The sequence below is a fragment of the Mus caroli genome, chromosome 14 (genome assembly GCF_900094665.2).
Source record: "Mus caroli chromosome 14, CAROLI_EIJ_v1.1, whole genome shotgun sequence".
In the NCBI taxonomy this organism is placed as follows: domain Eukaryota; kingdom Metazoa; phylum Chordata; class Mammalia; order Rodentia; family Muridae; genus Mus; species Mus caroli.
The window spans coordinates 61061349-61081704 of record NC_034583.1 but is presented as its reverse complement, the minus strand read 5'-3'; the positions used below and the strand labels follow the sequence as shown (position 1 = coordinate 61081704).

Here is a 20356-nt window from a genome sequence, read left to right as displayed (position 1 = left end):
CTCCCTCCCTCCCTCCCTCCCTTCCTTCCTTCCTTCCTTCCTTCCTTCCTTCCTTCCTAGCCCAGACTAGCCTTGAGTTTAGAATCCTCCTGTCTCAGCTTCCCACATGTTGGGATTACAGATATGAGCAACTATGTCCAACATCTGTCTAATAACTTGTATTGGTTTTGTTTTGAAGGCCAGACTTGTACATCTCTGATTGGTCTCTAACTTGCTACACGGTTGCTGATGACCCTGAATGTCTGATCCCCGTCTCCCCCTCCCCAGCATCGAGATCAGAGGCACACACCACCACATCTAGCTTAGGTAGCGCTGGAAACACAAACCAGGGCTCGGTGTATGCCAGGAAGAACGCTACCATCTGAGCTGTGCCCCAACCCCCAACTTCTAATTTGCTTTTTCGTTTCATGTAGCAATTGTCAAGATCCTCTTTATATTATGTTTATTTCAGTAGCTGCATACTGTTCCACAAGCCACTTTTAGCTGCCAATCCTCTCACTGGGTAAACAGGTCATGGCTAATTTTTATTTATTTATTTATTTTTGGTATTGGGACATTCTACTTTGTAACTAGTATAAGCTACCTGGCAATGAACTGTACTGTGGATGATATATGATGTTCACATCCTCTGTAATTTACTGTACTTAACATGCCTGATTTTATGTTGTTAGATATCACTTTTTTAAATATAATTTTTGTACAGATTTCTAAAAGGAGCCTTGGGTGAAAGCCTGTGTACATTGTAAAGGCATTTGGCGTTTGATGCATCTGGCAGCATTACCTTACAAGACTGTGATCGGCAGTTCATACTCCACTCCCACTGGTGACATGTGAAAAGATGCTGGGTGTTAGTTAATTTTAATACAAAGCCATATTCAAGCTCTGCCAGTCCAGTGGCCATAGTCACCGTGGCCCGGGAAGGCAGACAATCTCTTGTTTGGTCTGCATTTCTCACTGTCTGTGTAGAGATATTCATTTCTCATAGGTTTATGAAGCTTTTCTTTTAACAGAAACTTCTGGGCTGTGGGTGTGGTTCACCATCAGGGTGCTCTGGGTTCTATCCCCTCCCCCACCCAAATTATCCTATTTATGGCCTTTGCCTTTTTTTTTAATCTAATGTTTTTCTATTGAGTGCTAAAGTAGATTGATAACTGCTAAAATGTATTGAGTGCTCGCTGTGACAGACACTGTCCTGAGCATTTAACCTGCTGCTCATTTTTTTCCTTCCTGCAGCCCCGCTAGGGATAGCTGTGTATGTCCATGACAGTGACATTTTGTCATCTGTACATCGAGTTTTCCCAAAGTGCATTTTCTTTTAATCGGCCCTTGAAGGTTTTTTTATATTTATGGTTTCAAGGGTTTTACACAGCTGCGTAACAAGAGTCAGTGCATTTTATTCTCTTATGATTTAACATTAAAAGTTAACATTCACATATCTAATTTCACATGGTTAATTTTGGATTTACTGTGATTACGGGTTGGGAAAGAACATTAATAGCCCCGTTGTTGCACTGGGAAGTGAACCCAGGGCCTTCAATATGCTGGGCCAGCGCTCCACCACCGAGCTACAGACACGGCTCCTCCTAAGTGCTTTGTTGGGAGACTCAGTCCCAGTAAGTTGTCTGGAACGGCCTGAAGCTCGTGATGTAGCCCAGGCTAGACTTCAACATGCCATTTTCCTGATTCAGCTTCCTGAGTGGCTGGGAAAGGGAACTGGTAAGTCCCTCTTCACACTGGGCTGAGTATCCTAGTTGACTCTGGGTCTTCCTGTTCCACCTCAAGGACATATCTGTGATTCTTCCACCATAGCTACACTACATAATGTTGTTTCCCAATATGCGTCAATGTCAGCCAAACAGCTCCATGAGTCCTCTTTGGAAAAATTTTCTTGACTAGTCCTTATGAGTCTTCGTTCTTCTTCTTCTCCTTCTCCTCCTACACAATATTTGATACCTTAAGCTCTAATAAAAACATTTTAAAATTTGTATTTATTTTTATTGTGTGTATAAGGGTATTTTGCCTACATGTATGTCTGTGCACCATGTGTGTGTGGTGTCCATAGAGTCCAGAAAGGACTGTTAGGTTCCTTTGAACTGGAGTTAAAGATGGTTGCTAGCCACTAGGTGGGTACTGGGAATTAAACCTGGGTCCTCTGGAAGAACAGCCAGTACTCTTAACTGCTGAGCTTTCTCTCCAGTCTATAAAAATGTATATTGTATTCCAATAAAATTTATGTATATCAAACAAATTAATTTAGAGACTATCAACTTATGAACTCTATCTATCTATCTATCTATCTATCTATCTATCTATCTATCTATCTGCAGTCTGTATCTACCTATGCATATCTATCTATCTATCTATCTATCTATCTATCTATCTATCTATCTATCTACTTACATAATCATGTATCTAACATCTACCTACCCCTTCAAGCCTTTCATTTCTTTTCTGAAACATTATAAAAATCTTCACACTTATTGGATATTATTTCATTGCAGTTTCATAACCCTTTAACATATAAGTGAATCTACCATGTTTTCTGGAGCAAGTATCAGTACAAACATGATGGCTTTTGTGTTTCTAAGTGTCAAGGACATTTTAAGATGTGGGTCTTAGATGTGGAGGCGCAGTGATTTCAGAACCTTTCTGTGGTTAAGAGGACCACAATGTGGAATATTTACAATGGCAACAGCATCAGACACATCCCACCTAGCCCAAAGTTTACAACACAGTTCTTTTGAGGTGGTAGACATGGGGTTCCTGTATGTGACTTCACATTGTGTATTGTCAGAGACTGAGAGTCAGATGTCAGCAAATCCAGAGCAGGGATTACAAGCAGCATCCCAGACTGGCCAGAGTACCAGGCCATTGGGCTATGACATCGTGTAGCTTCCTCAGCAATTCTCAGATGGTATGCCATGTTTATATATATGCACGTGTGTATGTTTATTTCATTTCTCCATGGGGTTTTGAGTTTCTTGGGGGTATTTAGTACTATCTTTCTACAGCTTCCTACAACACCTAACAGAGAGACAAGGAAGGAAGGAGTAGGGAGAAGGAGGAGTCTGCCTGGTCAGTCTTGAGTGGGTTGAGTTATCTTTTGCTACGAAACTATCAACAGCATGGTCAACAGTACAGAATGGAAAGAAGGCTTCTATATGGCGTATGGTGCTGGCTTTGGGGAGAGGGTATATCAGCCATCATGGTTCCTTTCATTTGTCCCCATGCTATCTAAGGAGCCATTCTTGCCTAGGCCAAGAAAGAGCTATATAGTAATTTTGTCAATACTCCAGGTGGTGATACCCAAAGGGGACTTGGTGGTCATGTAGCCAACTCGCCATCCAAGTTGGCAGGATACCGAGGCCAGGAAGATGAGCAATCCCAACCAAGGTCAATAAACTCATGGTAGGCAAGTTTGCAGTTTCTCTGGAAGACATCTTGTGGCTTAAGCCAGTTAGGAAACTACAGAGCACTTTGCTGTGGGAGAGAAGAAGGAAGAGGCTGTTTGATGAAAGGGAAGGCAGTGGAGGATGTTGGGAGGCGGGAGAGGGGAGTCTGTGGATGGTGAGTTGTGGCCTGTGGTCAATGCTGGAGGGTATGTGGCTATTGGAGGAAGCTGCTAGGCCCGTGCAAGCAGAAGGAGTAGTCTTTGAGAGGGACAATGAAGGCCGTGATTGTCAGCCTGGCTACCCATTCTAAATATGTCAAAGGCAATGTGATCAGAAGTGGTACTCTAGACAGGATAAGTGTTGATGCCAGTGCACATGGTGGAGCTCAGGGTACAGGGTTGGACATGCACCAGTGCAGGGAGGAGGCGAGCAGAGCCTTCCCAGGGGGACTGGGAAACTGGGGCAAGCACCCTGGAATGGCTAGGGAACAAGATAGCGTGGAATTGGGTGCTAAATTGTGCGGCACAGCTTGCACTAAGGTGGGAGGCGGCAGGGGTGGGGGGTGGGGGCGGGGCGGGTCCTAGAGTCCCAAAGAAAGCACCTGAACAAGAGGATGTTGAATGATTTCAAAAGAGCAGTTTTCAGAGAGATTGGGTGCAGGGTAGATTGGTCATGCTTTTTATCTCCTGTATTTTGTGTTGATGCTTTGATAACCTGAGGAGTGCTTGTTCTGGAACAAGGTCCCTTCCAAGGCTGCCTATGTCCTAGAGACTGCCTGCAAGCACACCTGTCACGTACACACTAACCAGCCCCAAGCCCATCTCTTCCATCACTTCCTTTCCCTCATCCTCTCATACCTAGCCAACATTCCCTGCCCCATGCCACCCTAGGGCAGGTACCAGGCGGCTGGGACATACTCCGATCACCCCGGAGCCCACTGATACTGTGCCAGCTCATCAGGGCTAAGCTTGCTAGGGCTTGCTTGCCCTCACTCTGCTCTTTTCCTGCAGAAACCACAGCGAAGGCTTCGGGCCACACTCTCTTCTGCAGCCTCTGCTTCCTGACACACCCTGGGACTTCCCCATGTGACTCTGTGTGGCACAGCTTGGCAGGTCTCCTTCTCTTGAAACTGAGTAATAAAAACTTCTCTCAGTGGAATTGATCTTTCCACGCCATGCCTATAAATTATGACCTGGATGCCCTTGAAAGGAAGGAAGGGGGGGTGGGCAGTGCTGGAGAAATGGCTCAGGTGTTAAGAGCACTGACTCTTCTTCTGAGTTCAATTCCCAGCAACCACATGGTGGCTCACAACCATCTGTACTGGGATCCTATGCCCTCTTCTGGTGTGTCTGAGGACAGCTACAGTGTACTCACATGCATAAAATAAATAAAAATCTTTTTAAAAAAGGAAAGAAGGAGGGAGAGAGGAGGAAAGAAGGAAGAAGGAGGGAGGGAAGGAGAAAGGAAGGAAGGAAGGAAGGAAGGAAGGAAGGAAGGAAGGAAGGAAGGAAGGAAGGAAGGAAGGAAGGCAGGCAGGCTAGTACTACAGAATTCTAGGGGCCACTGTTACAGAGGAAGGAGAAGCTTTGCCTGGGAGATAATCTAGGGTGAAATTCTGCTCTTTGCTTTGTAGCCAGGGCTTCTGTATTAGCTCTTCTCTGAGTAGCTCATGGAATATTCCCATTTTGTCCATTGCCAAGTTGAGTCTGGGGCTCGAGTCAGCTTGTTGCTTCTCTCTGTGAGTGACCCTTTCAGCCAAGCCTTCAACTGTGTTGTTTTCATGTTACTAAGCAGCTCTGAAGCCAAATGGGGCAGATGATTCCAGAGCTGTAGATGAGAGGATGGGGAAAGATATGTATCTGTCCTTAAAGTTGCATCCCTTGCCTGGGGCCAAGCGAAACTCTCAAGTGCCGGGTTTTGATTTCTAAATGGAGAGGAGGTGAGAGCTGAGCTGCCTGCAGTGAATTTCCCCTTTCATCTCCATTAGTCAGGCCCAAAAGATGGGTCCCTTCGCACCTGGGGTGACTTAGCAAACCACCCACTAACCTCCAGTGACCTACCAAACATGAGATGGAGGTGGCTTCTCTCGTTTCTGCAATGTTGGGGCACCAAAGACTAACCGCTAGGACCCTTTCCTTCGTTGTGGTCCACACTACACTTATAGGTTGTGTGACCTGGGGTCCTCAGTGTCTTCATGGGTATGACCAAATGAGCCCGGGGCATCTACTAGCTCTGGAGAAGAGCCAATCTGTGGTGGCAACTTTGTCTCAGTTTCAAGACACATGTTAGAGCTCTGCGTGCATGCGTGCCTCTGTGTGTGTGTGTGTGTAGAGTTTAGCGTAGGGTGTCTTTCTTTACTATCCACCTCATCTTTTGAGACAGGGTTTCTCACTGAACCTGGGACTTCCCAGTTAGATAGACAAACAAGCTTTTTTGTTAGTCTGCCTCCTTGTGCTGGGTATTCAACTCAGGCTGCGCACACAAACATTTGATCCACTGACCCATACATATATCCCCTTCCCCAGGGCTCTTGGCCCTTTGCATCAAGAAAGGAGAAGATTTCCTTGCAGAGCGTGTGGTCTCTGCTAACCGGTCTCCCTGATAAACAGCACCCCAGACTGCAGAGGATGTACAGCGTGGTGTCGGAGTCCCTGAGACAACACTTGGGTTTATACTGGGGAGGGGAGTCAGACTGGGGCAGGTGGCATGCTAGCCGGAGTAGTGGAGTGTCCTGTCCAAAGAGGGGCTGCAGAGGGCAGCAGATGTGTGTCTTGGAACCAACGCTCTCCGCTCAGGGATCCCTGAGCGAGAAGAGCCTATTTCCAAATACTAAGCTGAATGTATAGCCCCTTTCTGTCTGCACATCCCAAGCCAACCTGACTTCAAAGCCCCACACAACCTTACCTCTTCTAGGCCTACCTGTCTACCACAGCTTCTCTGAGGATCAGGCTCTCTGTCCTGATCTTTCCTCTAGCCACACACCCCCTCCTCCCACCCCTGCCTCCAAAGCACAGAATGGGCAGACATCCCAGGCAAGTCTGTTGACTGATGAAACCATATTGAGGAAATATTAATGTGGGAAAGGCCCCCGTTTCCTCCCCGGAAAGGAGGCAGGTCACGGTGGGGAGTGCTGAGGACACACATTCCATGTGACCTTCGGTGATCTCATGGGAGCCTGGCTTCAGCCCTTCGAGGTGCCTGGTGAATCTGCCATTCACAGATGAGGGCTCACTGAGGGACATAAGCAGTCAGTCATGGACCCAAGCCTACTAGATGCCTGTATTCCTGTTCGTGCTACTGAACTAAACTGCCACCTAGGGAAGAAAAGGGCCCTTCTTCCTGGCTGTGCTCTCCAGAAACACCTGTTTCTAATGGGCACAGGCCAGGGGACACAAAGCAGGGTCTACACAAAAGCAGTAGAGAAGGAAGAGGGTCATGGCTGGAGTTCGGGGCACCTGCAGCCTTACGGCCACTTTCTAGGAGACAAAGGTTTCTTGGCAGGGGGAGGGGGACTGGGGAGGATGCTTGTTTCTTAGGGAAAGGGGGTGGGGCAGGACCTGATCTTACCTCCTCCCTGAAGCAGCTTTGCACAGCACATATAGATGGGCACCCACCAGGCTCAGCGAGTGCACACACATGCACACATATGCAACACATGCCTCCCTACCCGGAGCAACACGGCTTCCCAGCCACCTCGACCCTCCCCCCACCAAACCCCTTCTCCCTCCTACCCTATATGTGCAATCTTGTGAAAACTCCACCACTCTTAAGGTTAATAAGGCTCATTTGCTTAAGATAGCACCTGTTTCTATGGTGACTCCTGCCACCCAGAATCTGTTCATCAACGGAGACAAGAGAACAGTGACTTCCACCCTCTTTCAAAGGAAAGTGCTGGTTCTCACTGCAAGGCTTGATAGGCCAGCAGCCCATAGAGCTCTGTGCATTTGTCCTTCCACCCCTGGAGGGGGGGGGAGGCCATCGCATGCCCCTCCCCAACATTCCGAAGATCTGCCGATTCCTCCCTAGGAATACTGAGGAGCTCTGGACTGGCCTCCTCCTTCTCCTCTTCATCTTCTCCCCGCCTTCCTCAACATCATCCTCTTTCTCCCTCCCCTCCTCTTTATCCTCTTCTTCATCTTCTTCCTTCCTCACACCCCCTCCTCTCTGAGAAACAAAAACCCCAGTGAATGATGGCCTTGAACTCGGGGCCGCTTGTTCTTCATTCTCTGATCACCACACTGGTTCCATTGGGGGTTATTTTGGTGGGGAGGCGAGAGGGGGGACAGGCTAACTGGTGAGTCCCGAGCGTGCTCTTGAGTCTGTCTCTTCAGCCTCATTGTCACAACCTAAGCCTCTCACCTTATCGAGTGTGGCTTCCTGTAGCTGCCTCCAAAATGTACCTTCTGGCTAGGACCTTATCCATCCCTGATGTAGCCAGGATGCTGCTGGCCCCACCAATACCCCCACCGCCCATCCCCCTTCTCGCAGATGAGACATGTTTAGGCCCCATCCTTCTCTGTGGCCCACCCTGGTCTTCTGGTTACCAGCTGAGGTTCGCAGCACTGGCTGCCAGTAGCACCAACCACCAGTTGCAGATCACCGGGGAAATAGGTTCTCAGGCAGGCAGGTGTGACTAACCATAATGTCCCATTGAGGAGTGGCTCACCTTTTACAATGGTGAGAGCGGCTTCCATGTTCTCCCTCTAACAGTGCCGCTCTCCCTGGTATTTGGAAATGCTCTGCCGATGGGGGCAACAAGCATGTGGGGAATGGCTTGGGACTTCCAGCTTGCTTTGTGTGTTCCGAGACCCAGGAGAGCAGGCTGTGAGTATTAATAATGCTTCTGCAGTTTTTCTGCAGAAAGATTAAGGGCTGCTTTGTAGAGGCTCAGGTGTGGTGCTCTTTACCATAGGAGCTTGGTACCAGCAACAAAGTCCACCTGCCTGTCTTAGTTTATAAGGAGTCCACGCCAAGAGCAGAGTCTACAGTGATGTCACCTAACTGCCAAGTGGCCTGGCCGACAAGCCTTCTGAACACTGCTCCCAGACTCTGAAGTACCACCCAGTACCCATCAAGACAGGGCTGACTCATCATGGCTTCCAAGGCCCTGCCTATCCCAGCCTCTCTGCCTGCTTCAGCTCCACTCAGAATGAACTCAGTCTCATCAATGCAGACTCATGCTGAGCCCCGTCTGAAGCCCACACTTGACCATCAATCTAACCCAGCCTCCTGCCCAAGCCCTTCAAGGCGGCTTCTCCTTGGATATCTTCAAGGATAACTCACTTTCTGTCTCAGCATCAGGACCTGGCTGCAAGTGCCCTGCATACTCTGCTGTTCCAGGCTCTTGTCATGCCCTCCTGGACCTCAGATTTCTGATTCTCCTACTTGACATCTCCAAAGGAGATCCAAAAGGCCTTTCGGCATCGCTTGTCTGAGTGTCTCCATCTTAGTAAATGACACCTGAATCTGGAAGCTTCTACTGGGCTATCCCTCACCTTCATTTTCCTATCCATCAGCAGGGCCTGATGTCTCCTGATCTCATGGAAGGTCCTGATGCTGTCCCCTCCAACTCATCTGCTCTTGTCTCCGGGAGGTCTACTGTTATCTCTCCTGAAAGAACAACATTGCCTCCTGGGGCTACCTGCTGGCATGGCAGACATAGAAAACTTTTAGAAATGCAAGCCACCAGGATTTTTATGATATTTATTTATTTAGCAATTGATTGATTGATTGATTGATTGATTGACTGAAGGTCTTGCTACGCTGCCTTGGCCTTAAGTGATCTTCCTGACTCTTACAGAGAGAACTGCAGGTGCCTGGCTTTGTGCCTAGCTTCCAGGCGTTTCTTTCTTTCTTTCTTTTTAATTATATTTTTATTTATGTGTATGACTGTTTTGTTTGAATGTTTATCTGTGTGCTGCGTGTGTGTCTGGTGTCCAATCCCCTGGAGTTGGTGCTATGGACTGTTTGTGAGCTGCCATGTGGGCGTCAGGGATTGAACTCAGGTCCTCTAGAAGAACAAGTGCTCTTACGAGCACATCCTTCCAGAACCCCTCGGGGAGTTCCTAATCTCTGGTCAAAGACCTCCTGTAGTCCATGTGCTAAAATCCTTGCTCAGTCTCAGTGAAGGCCCTGCGTTGATGTTTCCAAATTTTGGTGCATCTACTTTTTTTTTTTTTTAATTTCCTTTCCCTTTACTGTGGTAAGAGAACATTATATGAGTCTACCCTCTTGAGTTCTGAGTGTCTAATACGGCATTGTTGAGTAGGTACTGGAACTTAATCATCTTGCATAACTCAAACTTGCGGGCTGTTCTATGGCAACACTTACCCCCGCCCCCATCACCTCTCACATACATTTACCTCACCTGAGTTGCCTTAAAAATAAGTGGATGCCTGACCTCCACCCCCCTACCCCTGACCCCAAGACTGTACTGTAATCGGTTTGGGTGTGGTTTTCAGGGGGGCTCTAACGGGTGGTAAGGGACATCAGGACCTCTGTTGTTCATGGCTTCTCTCAGCATCTCACTGACTCCGACTCCTGAGTACTTGCCCTAGACCACGAGCTCCAGCCACAGTGGCATCCTTCCTCTTCTGCCTGGATAGTGTTCTCTTTACCTGGTGACCTGGTGAGCGTCTACTTGGCTCATGGATTCAAACCTCTGGGGAGTCTGCTCCTAGCCCTCTTTCTCATTCCGCAGGGTTCTCAAGACTCCACCCCAACACTTCCCACTCCGCACCAGTCATTGTTTTTCTTCCGTGGTCTCTGTCGCCAGACATGAAGTTCTTTAAAAAGAAGAGATCTGCCTGCATTAGCTTGCAGATGACTGAATGGAACCTATCGCCCAGGGTTGCTGAGCACGTGCTGAATGAATGAATGAATGAATAGATGTGGTTTGACCAGTTCAGAGAAAGACCATGATCATCTTCAATGATCTAAAGACTTTTCTTTTTCCGATTCGGCCTAAGATTATCTTAACTGTCTTAATGCCTGCGTTATGGTTTGACGTTCTATTATTATCTGAAAATTCAGATTTAAATTAGCTTGGGAATTAACAACAACTCTTCTTGATCGTTCCCTTCATGAACCCCTGACATGCCAGATCTTCCCCATTCTCAACGAGCAAAAAACTGATTTGAATTTAAATATAGAACTTAACAGCAAATCCAATTAGATCCATTTCTTTTTTTCTTTTTTTTTTTTTTTTTTGCAATGAGGGCCCCTACTTCCTGTTTGTCAAAAGCAACCGTTTTATGTCACTCATCATATTAACTCCTTCTTGAAACTTCGTGCCACCTACAAATACGGTGGAATACTATCCCCCAAACCACAGAACAAGACAAGGCTCATATCGAGACTGTGTATGGCTTGACACCAGAGACCAACTTCACAGCCAGTGCTCTTCAGAACTGGTTTGTCAATGAGCCGCAAACCCACATCATGCCACAGCCATCGAAGCCAAGTCTCTGCTTCCTTTGCCACAGGCTCCAAGGATTGGTATGGTTTAAACCTCCAGTCAAGATGTGCTATGCTTGCTTATGGCTCCCTTCTGTCCAAGGGGTCAATGCATGTTCCCATGAGGAACATCCAAGTCGTTGGAGTGACTGGCTTTTAGGGAACCTATGTGAATTCCTCTTGTTGAGTTTCTCCGACTGTCTGCTTGTTATATGTGTTTTGAACTTCGATGAGGATTGGGTAGAGTGCTGGACAGCTCAGTGGTTAAGAAAGAGTACTTGCTGTTCTCCTAGAGGAAGCTGGGCTCCATTCCCAGCACCCACATCAGGCAGCTCACAACCAGCTATAATTCCAGTTTCCAAGGCTTCACCCTTCTTTTTTGGCCTCTGGAAGCTCCTGGGCTCGTCTGCTTCCATGACGCACATATTCCCAGGAACACACACATACAGGTCAAATGAAATGAATAGAGATGCTTTTCAAATTTCAAGGAAGATTGCTGTGGCAGCAGCTTGAGTTCAGGAGACGGGGGCCATTCCTGGAGAAGGGCTCGTGATGACGCGTCTTAGCTCTTCCTGGACCCTTAAGGTGGGAGGGTCCGTCTGGAGGTCCTGAGGAACTTAAAGCACCTTGTATTAATAGACTGCAGAAGAACTTGTAGGATGAAGGTGCAAAGCAAGTGATGGTTCACAGAGGCTGTGACCATGGAAAGGCTTGAGAGACTGATCAGCAGGAGGCTGTATAGTCTTGAGGAGCAAGCCTGGGCCTGGGGACAGGATACAACATGGCTTCTTCCAGTAGGAGAGTAGTCTGGCCATGCTTAGATGTTTAGAAAATTTTAGTGCCTGCCCCAATCCCACAACCTAACCTCCTGCTATTGTGAATCTTGGACTTGTGTTCGTCTTCTGAGTCACTGGCTCCTCCCTCTTATGCAGGGTCACCCATGTACTCTGTTTTAGTGACAAGGGCCTCACACTCTCTTGCAGTAGACACTAAGTTTTTTGGGTAGTTCAAATTCTTAGAAAATTCCTCCTGGTGTCAAGTATTGCTTCCTGTCAAATGTCACCTATTGGCCTTTCTATTGCCCAGTGGGGGGCTACAGGTGATCCCTGCCTCCTGGTGGGGTCTCCACGGCATCTTTAAAGACAGCCACCCTGACTGCTTTCTGGGGTCACACTAGAAGGCTACCCTTCTCCCTCCTTTTGTGATTGCTGATCTGAGATAGTGTTTAGACAACCTTGTGGTGGTGTTGGCTGGTTTCTTGGGGGCTGGTGACCTAGCATCTTGGGGAAGAGTGGCCAGGACAGAGGACCTTCATTCCGAATATGGCACCTACCTTAATGCTTTCATTCATCAGATTCTGAGAGCATTCAGGGAGTCTATCTACCATAGCCCCACTCCCACCCCTAACCCTAAGAAGCACTTGCCACTAGATGTTGATTAGGGCTCCCCACCCCCACCCCCACCCGTTTGACACAAACTAGGAACATGCAAAAGAGAACTTAACTGAGAAGATGCTCCCATCTGCCTGGCCTGTAATCAAGTCTCTGGGGACATTTTCTTGATTAATGACTGATGGAGGACGGCCAGGACCACTGTAAGTGGTAACACCCCTGGGCAGGTGGTCCTGGGTGGTATAAGAAGGAGGCTGAGCTGGCTGTGGTAAGCAAGGCAGTTAGCTGCACTCCTTCATGGCCTCTACTCTGCCCTGAATTCCCTTGATGATGGGACTGTGACCTGTAAGTTGAGTAGAGCCTTTCCTTCCTTTGAAAGTGGCTTTTGGTCATGGTCTTTATCACAGCAATTGAAAAGAAACTAGAACACATAGGCTAAGTGACTGAAGCCCAGGGGACAGTCACAAGCACAGGCCCCTTACATTAGGACAGGAATAGATTGGATCCATTGCATAGCTCTATCCAAGAAGCAGAGTGGGAGCCCCTGTCCTTCAGAGCCACTGGAGCTGGAGAAGTTCAAGATTGTGCTATGCTATGCTGTGCTGTGCTGTGTGTGTGTGTGTGTGTGTGTGTGTGTGTGTGTGTGTGAGAGAGAGAGAGAGAGAGAGAGAGAGAGAGAGAGAGAGAGAGAATGTTTTCTGCCTGCTCCAGGAATTCTCCTGGATGGCAGAATTGGTTTCCATAACGACTTTCTGATATAAACATATTTGATAAAAATAAGTTAACAGTGGAGCTGTAGCTGTGGTAGAGCAGATTCTCAGAATGCAGAGAGAGAGAGAGAGAGAGAGAGAGAGAGAGAGAGAGAGAGAGAGAGAGAGAGAGAGAGAGAGAACGATCCTTGAGGAACTGGAGAATAGTGTTTTGTCCCCCCTCCCTCTCCTACTTACCATAAACCCACTGAAAACCTTTCTCATAGTCCTATGTACACAAGCCCCCTTTCTCCCTGTGTGCCTTGCATTCTCTCTCTCTCTTTCCCTCCCTCCCTCCCTCCCTCTCTCCCTCCCTCCCTTCTTCCTTCTCCTTAGTTACCTGAAGCACTGCATGCAGTATGTATGGGATAATATGATAAATTCATTTCCAATTCACTGCATTATCCCTTGAATATTTTAATGACTCATTGAATGGAGTAAAAAAAGCTATTTCAAATGAACAATTATGCTGCATTAGTCTAAGGGCTGATTATATTTAAACACTGCTCACATGGATAACAGGACACAGCGACCTCAGCATAGGAGAGCTAATTTGGCTCTTATCTCCAAATAATTTTACACCGCAAATTACCGTGAAAACCTAAAGGGCTTTAAAAACATTCATCAAAAGATAATATTCCACTTTGTAGCAACATTTTATTTAAATTATTTTGAATGGGACTGAAGGCATCTCTGGGGCAGGACAATGGCAGCTGAGTGGGGGGGGGGGGGGCTATGAGTGATAAGAACCTGGTGAAGGGTTAAAAACAGAAGTGGAAAGTATTGGGGAAGAAGGGCCTGCAGCCTGGGCCCAAGAAGTATAGGAAGCCTGACTAGAAAGCTGGCCCTTTGCCCTAAGGCTGGGGGTGGGAGAGGCCTCATCGGGTCCAGAGGTTGGATAGCAATCACACAGTGCCTGTGTTCTAGGACTGACTGCTCCAGACCTGTGTGGTGGCACATGCCTGTAGTCTTAGCACTCTGGGAGGCAGAGATAGGAAAACTGCAATTGCAAGTTTCAGGGTAGTCTGGACTACAGACGGAATCTCTCACCTCTCTGTCTCTGTCTCTGTCTCTCTCTGTCTCTCTCTCTCTCTTTCTCTCTCCTGTGTGTGTGTGTGTGCGTGCATTAATATTAATTAAACATTAATAAACAAACAAACAACAAAAGGGAACTACTTATCAATCCCATCTCTTTAATTTTCCCCCATCATCTCGATTGGTGGTCCTGATAAAGATAATTTATTCTGCTTTTTGTTGTTAGCTAGGCTCTGGTTATAAAAAAAACACTCCATAATTATTTATAGGTACATATGTAAATTTCTGCAGGGTCTGCTGCTTGGTTTATTAGGAATGAGGACAAAATGCTACTTTCTGTGGGGCTCTTTCTAGGAAGGCTTTTCCTCTTCACATATTTAATCTCCTTCTTTCTCACTCCTGCCCTGGGAAGAATGCCCTGTGCCCATTTTCCAGTGGAGAAGCCAGAGTCTCAGAGATGCCTGCCATCACTCATGAGCACACGGGAATATATATATATATATTTAAATTTTTATTTATTGGATAAGTGTGCATGTGCACGTGGAGGACAAAGGACAAGCCTGGCTGTCACTCTCAAGTGTTCCCTTTGAGAAAGGTTTCTCATTGGCCTGGAATTTAACCGAGTAGGCTAGAGAGCCTCAGGGATTTTTCCATCTCTGCTTCCCCAGTGCTGGGTTCACAAGTATATGTCCAGGTTTTCCTCTAATCTATTAACTTTTCCAAACATGGGTTCTGGGAATTGAACTCACGCCCCATGTTTCCGAGGCGAGTACTTTATCAACTAAACCATCTCCCCAGCCCCAGTGTGGCTCACTCAAACCCATGCTGACCACAGAAGAGTCACAATCAGGAGCGGTGCTAATCTTGGCTCTGGTTTCTGGGGTTTCTATTCACCCTATTCATCGAGCATACTTAGAGGTCCTTTAAACACACACACACACACACACACACAACCTCTTATTACAGAAAAAATTCAACCCTATAGAAAAGTAGACAGAATAATGACCCCTTAGAGGTCCCTTTGATTCAAGTCAGAATTGGTTGCCATTTTATGGCTGCCAAAGGTTGAGGGCATGGAATGAAAGGAGAAGCATGGACTTGGCGGCTCCTTTTCTTTCTTAAAACAAAAAAGACATTCAGGACAAATTTTAGAATCATTGACTGTTTCTAGGAAGATTTTCTTTTTTGGAAGGGGAAAAAAAAAAGGGTACTCTTGTCTCCTTAATTATTCTTCATATTCTTTGTCACCAATCACCATAGTCTTTGTGGAAAAGCATTTGAGTACCATCTTCCTGTGTTTAATATTCCCATTAACAACAAAAAAGAAGTCTAATGAAAATATCTGCATGAAAAGCCCCGAGTGCTAATTTCTGAGACAAATAAGACAAGGAGCCAATAAAGTCTCCTCCTTTAGTGAGTGATGCAGGCTAATTGATGTCTCAATGGGGCCTCAGCAGAACTGAAAAGCATCTGCAGAGAAACCTGAGGACATGCCACAGGGGAGGAAGATTCCGTCTCACCTTGAGCTGTTGGGAACCAGCATTCCTTTGTTTGCATTTTAAGGTGGTTTCTCAGTACTCAGGCCAAGCTGGCCTAGAACTCCACCCGGGTCTTTCTGCTTCAGCTTCCAGGGTGCTGGGATCACAGGTGTGTGCCACCACGCCTGGCTACAATTAGAAATCTCTTTTACTCAATGAGGGAGTTTCAGAGAGGTACCAAGGAGCACCCTGTGTGTGATGTCTGCATCTCCGCACTCCTTGGCATGATCAGGTTGAAGGGCTTTCATCTAGTCCTGTTGGTGAGCTGATGGGAACTGACAGGTAAAGGAATTGCTATCCAGGCCTGCTCCTGGACCCTCATAATTCCTCCCCTGGTGCAGGACAGCACCTTTCTCGGTGTCATCCACATTTGTGACATGAGAGGTACTTGTCTTGGAGCTATGGCAGTAAGAGCATAGCGCCCAACTGTTTAAAGCTAGCTCTGCGCTGTGGGTTTTTACTTTAAGCATTGTTACCTGAAATAACATATATAAATATCATTTAAACAGTGTGAGGCAGAGACTATAAGTATTTCCACGTTACAGGTGACTACATTGAGATCAAGAGAATGGCTAGTTCGGAATGGGGAGCAGAGCAGCCTGAGTCTAGGGTCATTCTTCTTAATCAGTTCTCACGGACAAATTCTGCTTCTGGACATCGTTCTGTTCCCGCTCTTTATTTAAGATGCCCACATGCCTAGAATCTTACCCTATTCTATATAGACTTTGTGAGACTATCTTTAGGGTGTGTGTGGGGAGGTGGGGGGTGCTACAGGTGTCCCCCACATTCCTAAGAACTCTGATTTCTATACTGTTCTAGTCTGGAAAGCCTTTCAAAAACATTATCTCCACTGGACAGCTTTCATGGCCATGCCCTGGCCCGATGCATGGTTATATCTGGCCACCTGACACTAAAGCCAGCTTAAGTTCCCCCAGTGTTTTCTCTGTGCCCCTTGGGAACCACAGAGTCACTGTTGTTCTGTTTGCAGTGACTTTACCACATGCCTTACTGGTGAGTGTGTTTGGGTGTAGTTGGGCGGGTGTTGGTAGGGTGTAGGTTAAAATACAGACCAGGTGTGCTTTATATACCAAGGCAACATTCCCTGGGCAGTGCGCCCTGGAAGCCTCTATCCATCCAGGAGTGAGCTGGAGTCGTGGGAAGGGAGGCAGAGATTGTTTTCATCTTACAAAGGGGACACAGTGGTCCCTGGACACAATGGGACTGATGGACATCGTGGGGCCCCACAAAGGTGTAGCATGGTATGAATGGGTTAGAGTCTGGGGCACGCATCCAACACCTGCAGCTACTACAGTATACTACTGGTGCCAGTGGACGGTGTCACTGAGCCTCTCCAGCCCCCTCACCCCCTTTTTAAGGGACAGCACTAGTTCACAAAGCAATAGAGGTTTCAACAGTTTCCAAAGTGCTTTTACAAATGGATGTCAATCAGCCATCCCAGCCTGGGTCACTGCAGCTTTTCCCAACCTGTGAATTACTCTGGACCATGTTATCTGTGAGTCTGCAAAGCTCTTCCACAGCACAGCCAGGAAACCATGCAGTACCAATGGGGGCTGACTTGATCCTTGCCCAAGAACTTCAGCTTCGTCAGGGCAGTGACCTCGCTGCCTCTGTCTCCTTGAGCTTCCAGTCGCCAGGTAATGGGTGCCTCCCCACTGAAGTCTGTGGAGATCATACATTTTGTGGGCCCAAGAGTGTACACTTCTGTGTGAACTTCTGTGTGGACTCCAAGTTACAGAACAGGATCCTAGACTTAGCCGGAACCCCCACTCTCTACCACTCTTGCTTTGACAGAGCTCAGGGACCTGGGACCTGAACCCACTTGGCTGATGGCATCTTTCTGGCTTGCAGAACATGAGGACAGGTGACAGGGCCCAGTAACTCCATGAGGGAAAGCCGCAGCTTCCTGCTGGGCACCCAGAAGAGGGAAAGTGGGTGGTGATGTGACTGAAACCTGAGCCTCCTCTGGGCAAAGGGGAAGTGAGGGCCGTGCCCGGGCAGGTGGCTTTGCTTAAGCTCTGTGGCTTAGCAGCCTTGCCTGACAGCTGCCACCTGTCACCTGCCACCTGCTGTGTCTCTAAGCAGGGTATCTGGGGCTAAATCCTTGTTCACAGCAAGGGCCTGGTGTAAAGGCTGTGTCCTGAGTGAGTATCAGGGTGATGGAGTGGGTGGGATGGAAGTGTCAGACATCAGTGGAGGCTGTGTCACAGACCCAGGGCTCCTCAGCTGGGAAATCACTCTGCCCGTATGGCTTTCCCTCTGGCCTGAGAATCCCTACTGGAACCTTCTCACAGGGAACAGTGAGTGCGTGTGTGTTTGTGTGTGTGTGTGTGTGTGTGTGTGTGTGTGTGTGTGTGTGTGTGTGTGTAGGTGGCTTCCACCCTAAGAACTTTACCCAAGTCTAGAAGGAAAAAAAAATCAATGCTTTAAGCAGGAGGCAGGCCTGACAAGTGTCCCAGCTTTTGGTGTCCCCTGCTGCTGCCCCTGCCACACACCAGGACCCTCCCTCAGCCATGCCTCTATGCTGATTGCTAAATTCCCCCTCAGTCTGCTCAAGGAAAAGTGCTCCACTGCTGTTTAAGAAACCCCATCAGGGCTGCAGCTAGGCAGCTCCTAAGGAGAGCTGTATCCCCCCAACCCCCCCGCCTCCCACCCCACCCCTCCCCACCTCATTCCTACCAAGAGCCCTGGTGCTGGGACATGGTTGGTTACCAGGGTAATTTTCCCTTCCCCACCCGCTCTGATGTGAGAAACTTCCCCTTGTCAAGAGTCAATAGCTAGTTTAAAATGATGTCCCTACTTCTGCCCTGGGCTCTAGCAGTCAAGACACTAGCTTTGCAACTGTGTTTTCTGCTACATTTTCTAGAGTGCTCTTCACGGGATTGTTAGGATGGCCACAGAAAATCAAAGAGTACAATTCACTCACACATTGCAGAGCAACAGCGAATGTCTGGTCTCTGAGCTGGGAAGCAGCTTTTAACTCATGTTCAGATTTCATTTCACTAGTTTCTATTATCTTACAGAGCAGAGGCCTTTCTATCGTCTTTGTAAAAACCCACTAACAGATTGTCTGGGCACAGAGCCTGAAGGGTATAGGCTAGTATGGATTTCTCCAGAGGATACTGCTGGGTCACTCATGAATACCAGATTCTAGAATTGAACAGAATTGGGAAACAAACATGGATTATACACAGTTGGACCTCTTATCTGAGGGTTCCACATACTCAGGTTCAACCAAAAGCCAATTAAGATAGGTAAATAGATAGATAGATAGATAGATAGATAGATAGATAGATAGATAGATAGACAGACAGACAGGTAGGTGGGTAGAATTATACCTGTGAACATGGGCAGGCATTATTTTCCTTTCATCAATTCCCTAAACAATATAGCACAACAAGCTATTTCTGTAGCATTTACATTGTGTTAGACTCAATAATCACTTAGAGATGATTTAGAATGTGTGAGAAGGTACGTATAGGCTTAACCCAAACACTATTTTATACAAGAGACTTTTGGGGGTTCCCTGAGGACGTTGAAAGTTGACTGTGATGTTGATTTGGATAGCTATATCTTTAAAAGGCCACTTGATGAGGCATGAGACCAAGTGAGTTCAAGCCAGAAGATCTAACACGCGTGTGCTGATGTAGTCTGCTCCTCAGAGACACTCTGAAAAGGGCAAGATAGGCTTCTCCCCAGCTATCATGAAACAAACTGAGCAGGCACCTGTTTATTTCTGTATAAAGAGGCAGCTCTCCCTGCATCCTTTGTGCCCCTGACACAGCAGTGGGAAGGCCCATCACATGATCCTCCCTTCTGCCAACAAAACTAGGGACCACCCCAACCCCAACCCCCACAAATCCACAATGATATGCTTGTGGACTTCCAGAAGTTTTGTGGGTCAGTTCTTCAGTCCTTGAAATTGGCATCGAAGAGGGGAGCTCTATCACAAAGAACAGCAACTGCACAGAAAACAAGAGTTTGCTGCTGCTCTCGCCCTGCCCACCATGGATCACATTTAGCTGTGTCTTTGAAGCTCTCAGAAACTTTGGGAATCTCACCCGGAAGGCCCCGCTCACCCTCATCTGCAGCTCTCTTGGATGAGTGCTAAGAAACCACAAAGGGCAGTGACCTCCCAGCTACAATGCCCAACAATTCCAATCAAGTTTGAATTGAAAACACCCCTTGGTCTCCTTACTGTGATGTTGGACACCAACCAGTGTCTCCAGTATTTCATCACGGGGTTAGACCTGCTGGGGGCATCTGGATCCACCATTACCAGCAGGTACAGCGCACCCTGTAACACAGGCATCAAGAAGTAATGTAACACCATGCCTGGCACTGGATAGGACAGTACCAAAGGAGAAGACTTCTCTCCCCGTCTCCAGCTGAGAAAGCAGCTGTTGATTACTGTATCCTGCCCACTTTGTTCTTGTGCTCATGGGTTTTTCCTCACGCTTAGTCTCAGAAAAGCGAAATCTATTAAATAGTCGCTAGGACTCTTGGCCTTGATGTAGAAATAATTCCAATGAGGTTTTACTAAGTACCTAGGGTGGGGGTGGGGAGGTGAGAGTCCATGACATCATGCATGACAGTATCCAGGCAGGCATGGCACAGGAGGAGCTGAGAGTTCTATGTCTTCATCCAAAGGCTGCTTGTGGAAGACTGACTTCCAGGCAACTAGGGTGAGGATCTTATAGCCACACCTACAGTGACACACCCATTCCAACCAGGTCACACCTATTCCAACAAGGCCACACCTTCAGATGGTGCCACTC

At 47.4% G+C, this 20356-nt stretch overlaps 1 protein-coding gene across 1 annotated transcript in view; it reads right to left on the bottom strand.

Moving 5' to 3' along the window:
- Positions 1–20356, bottom strand: part of Pebp4 (phosphatidylethanolamine binding protein 4) — a 227093-nt gene that overhangs the window by 76843 nt on the left and 129894 nt on the right. The window contains exon 3 of the mRNA XM_021182056.1: positions 19777–19875. Within this exon, the coding sequence (XP_021037715.1) occupies positions 19777–19875 (99 nt within the window). The remainder of the gene's footprint in view (positions 1–19776; positions 19876–20356) is intronic.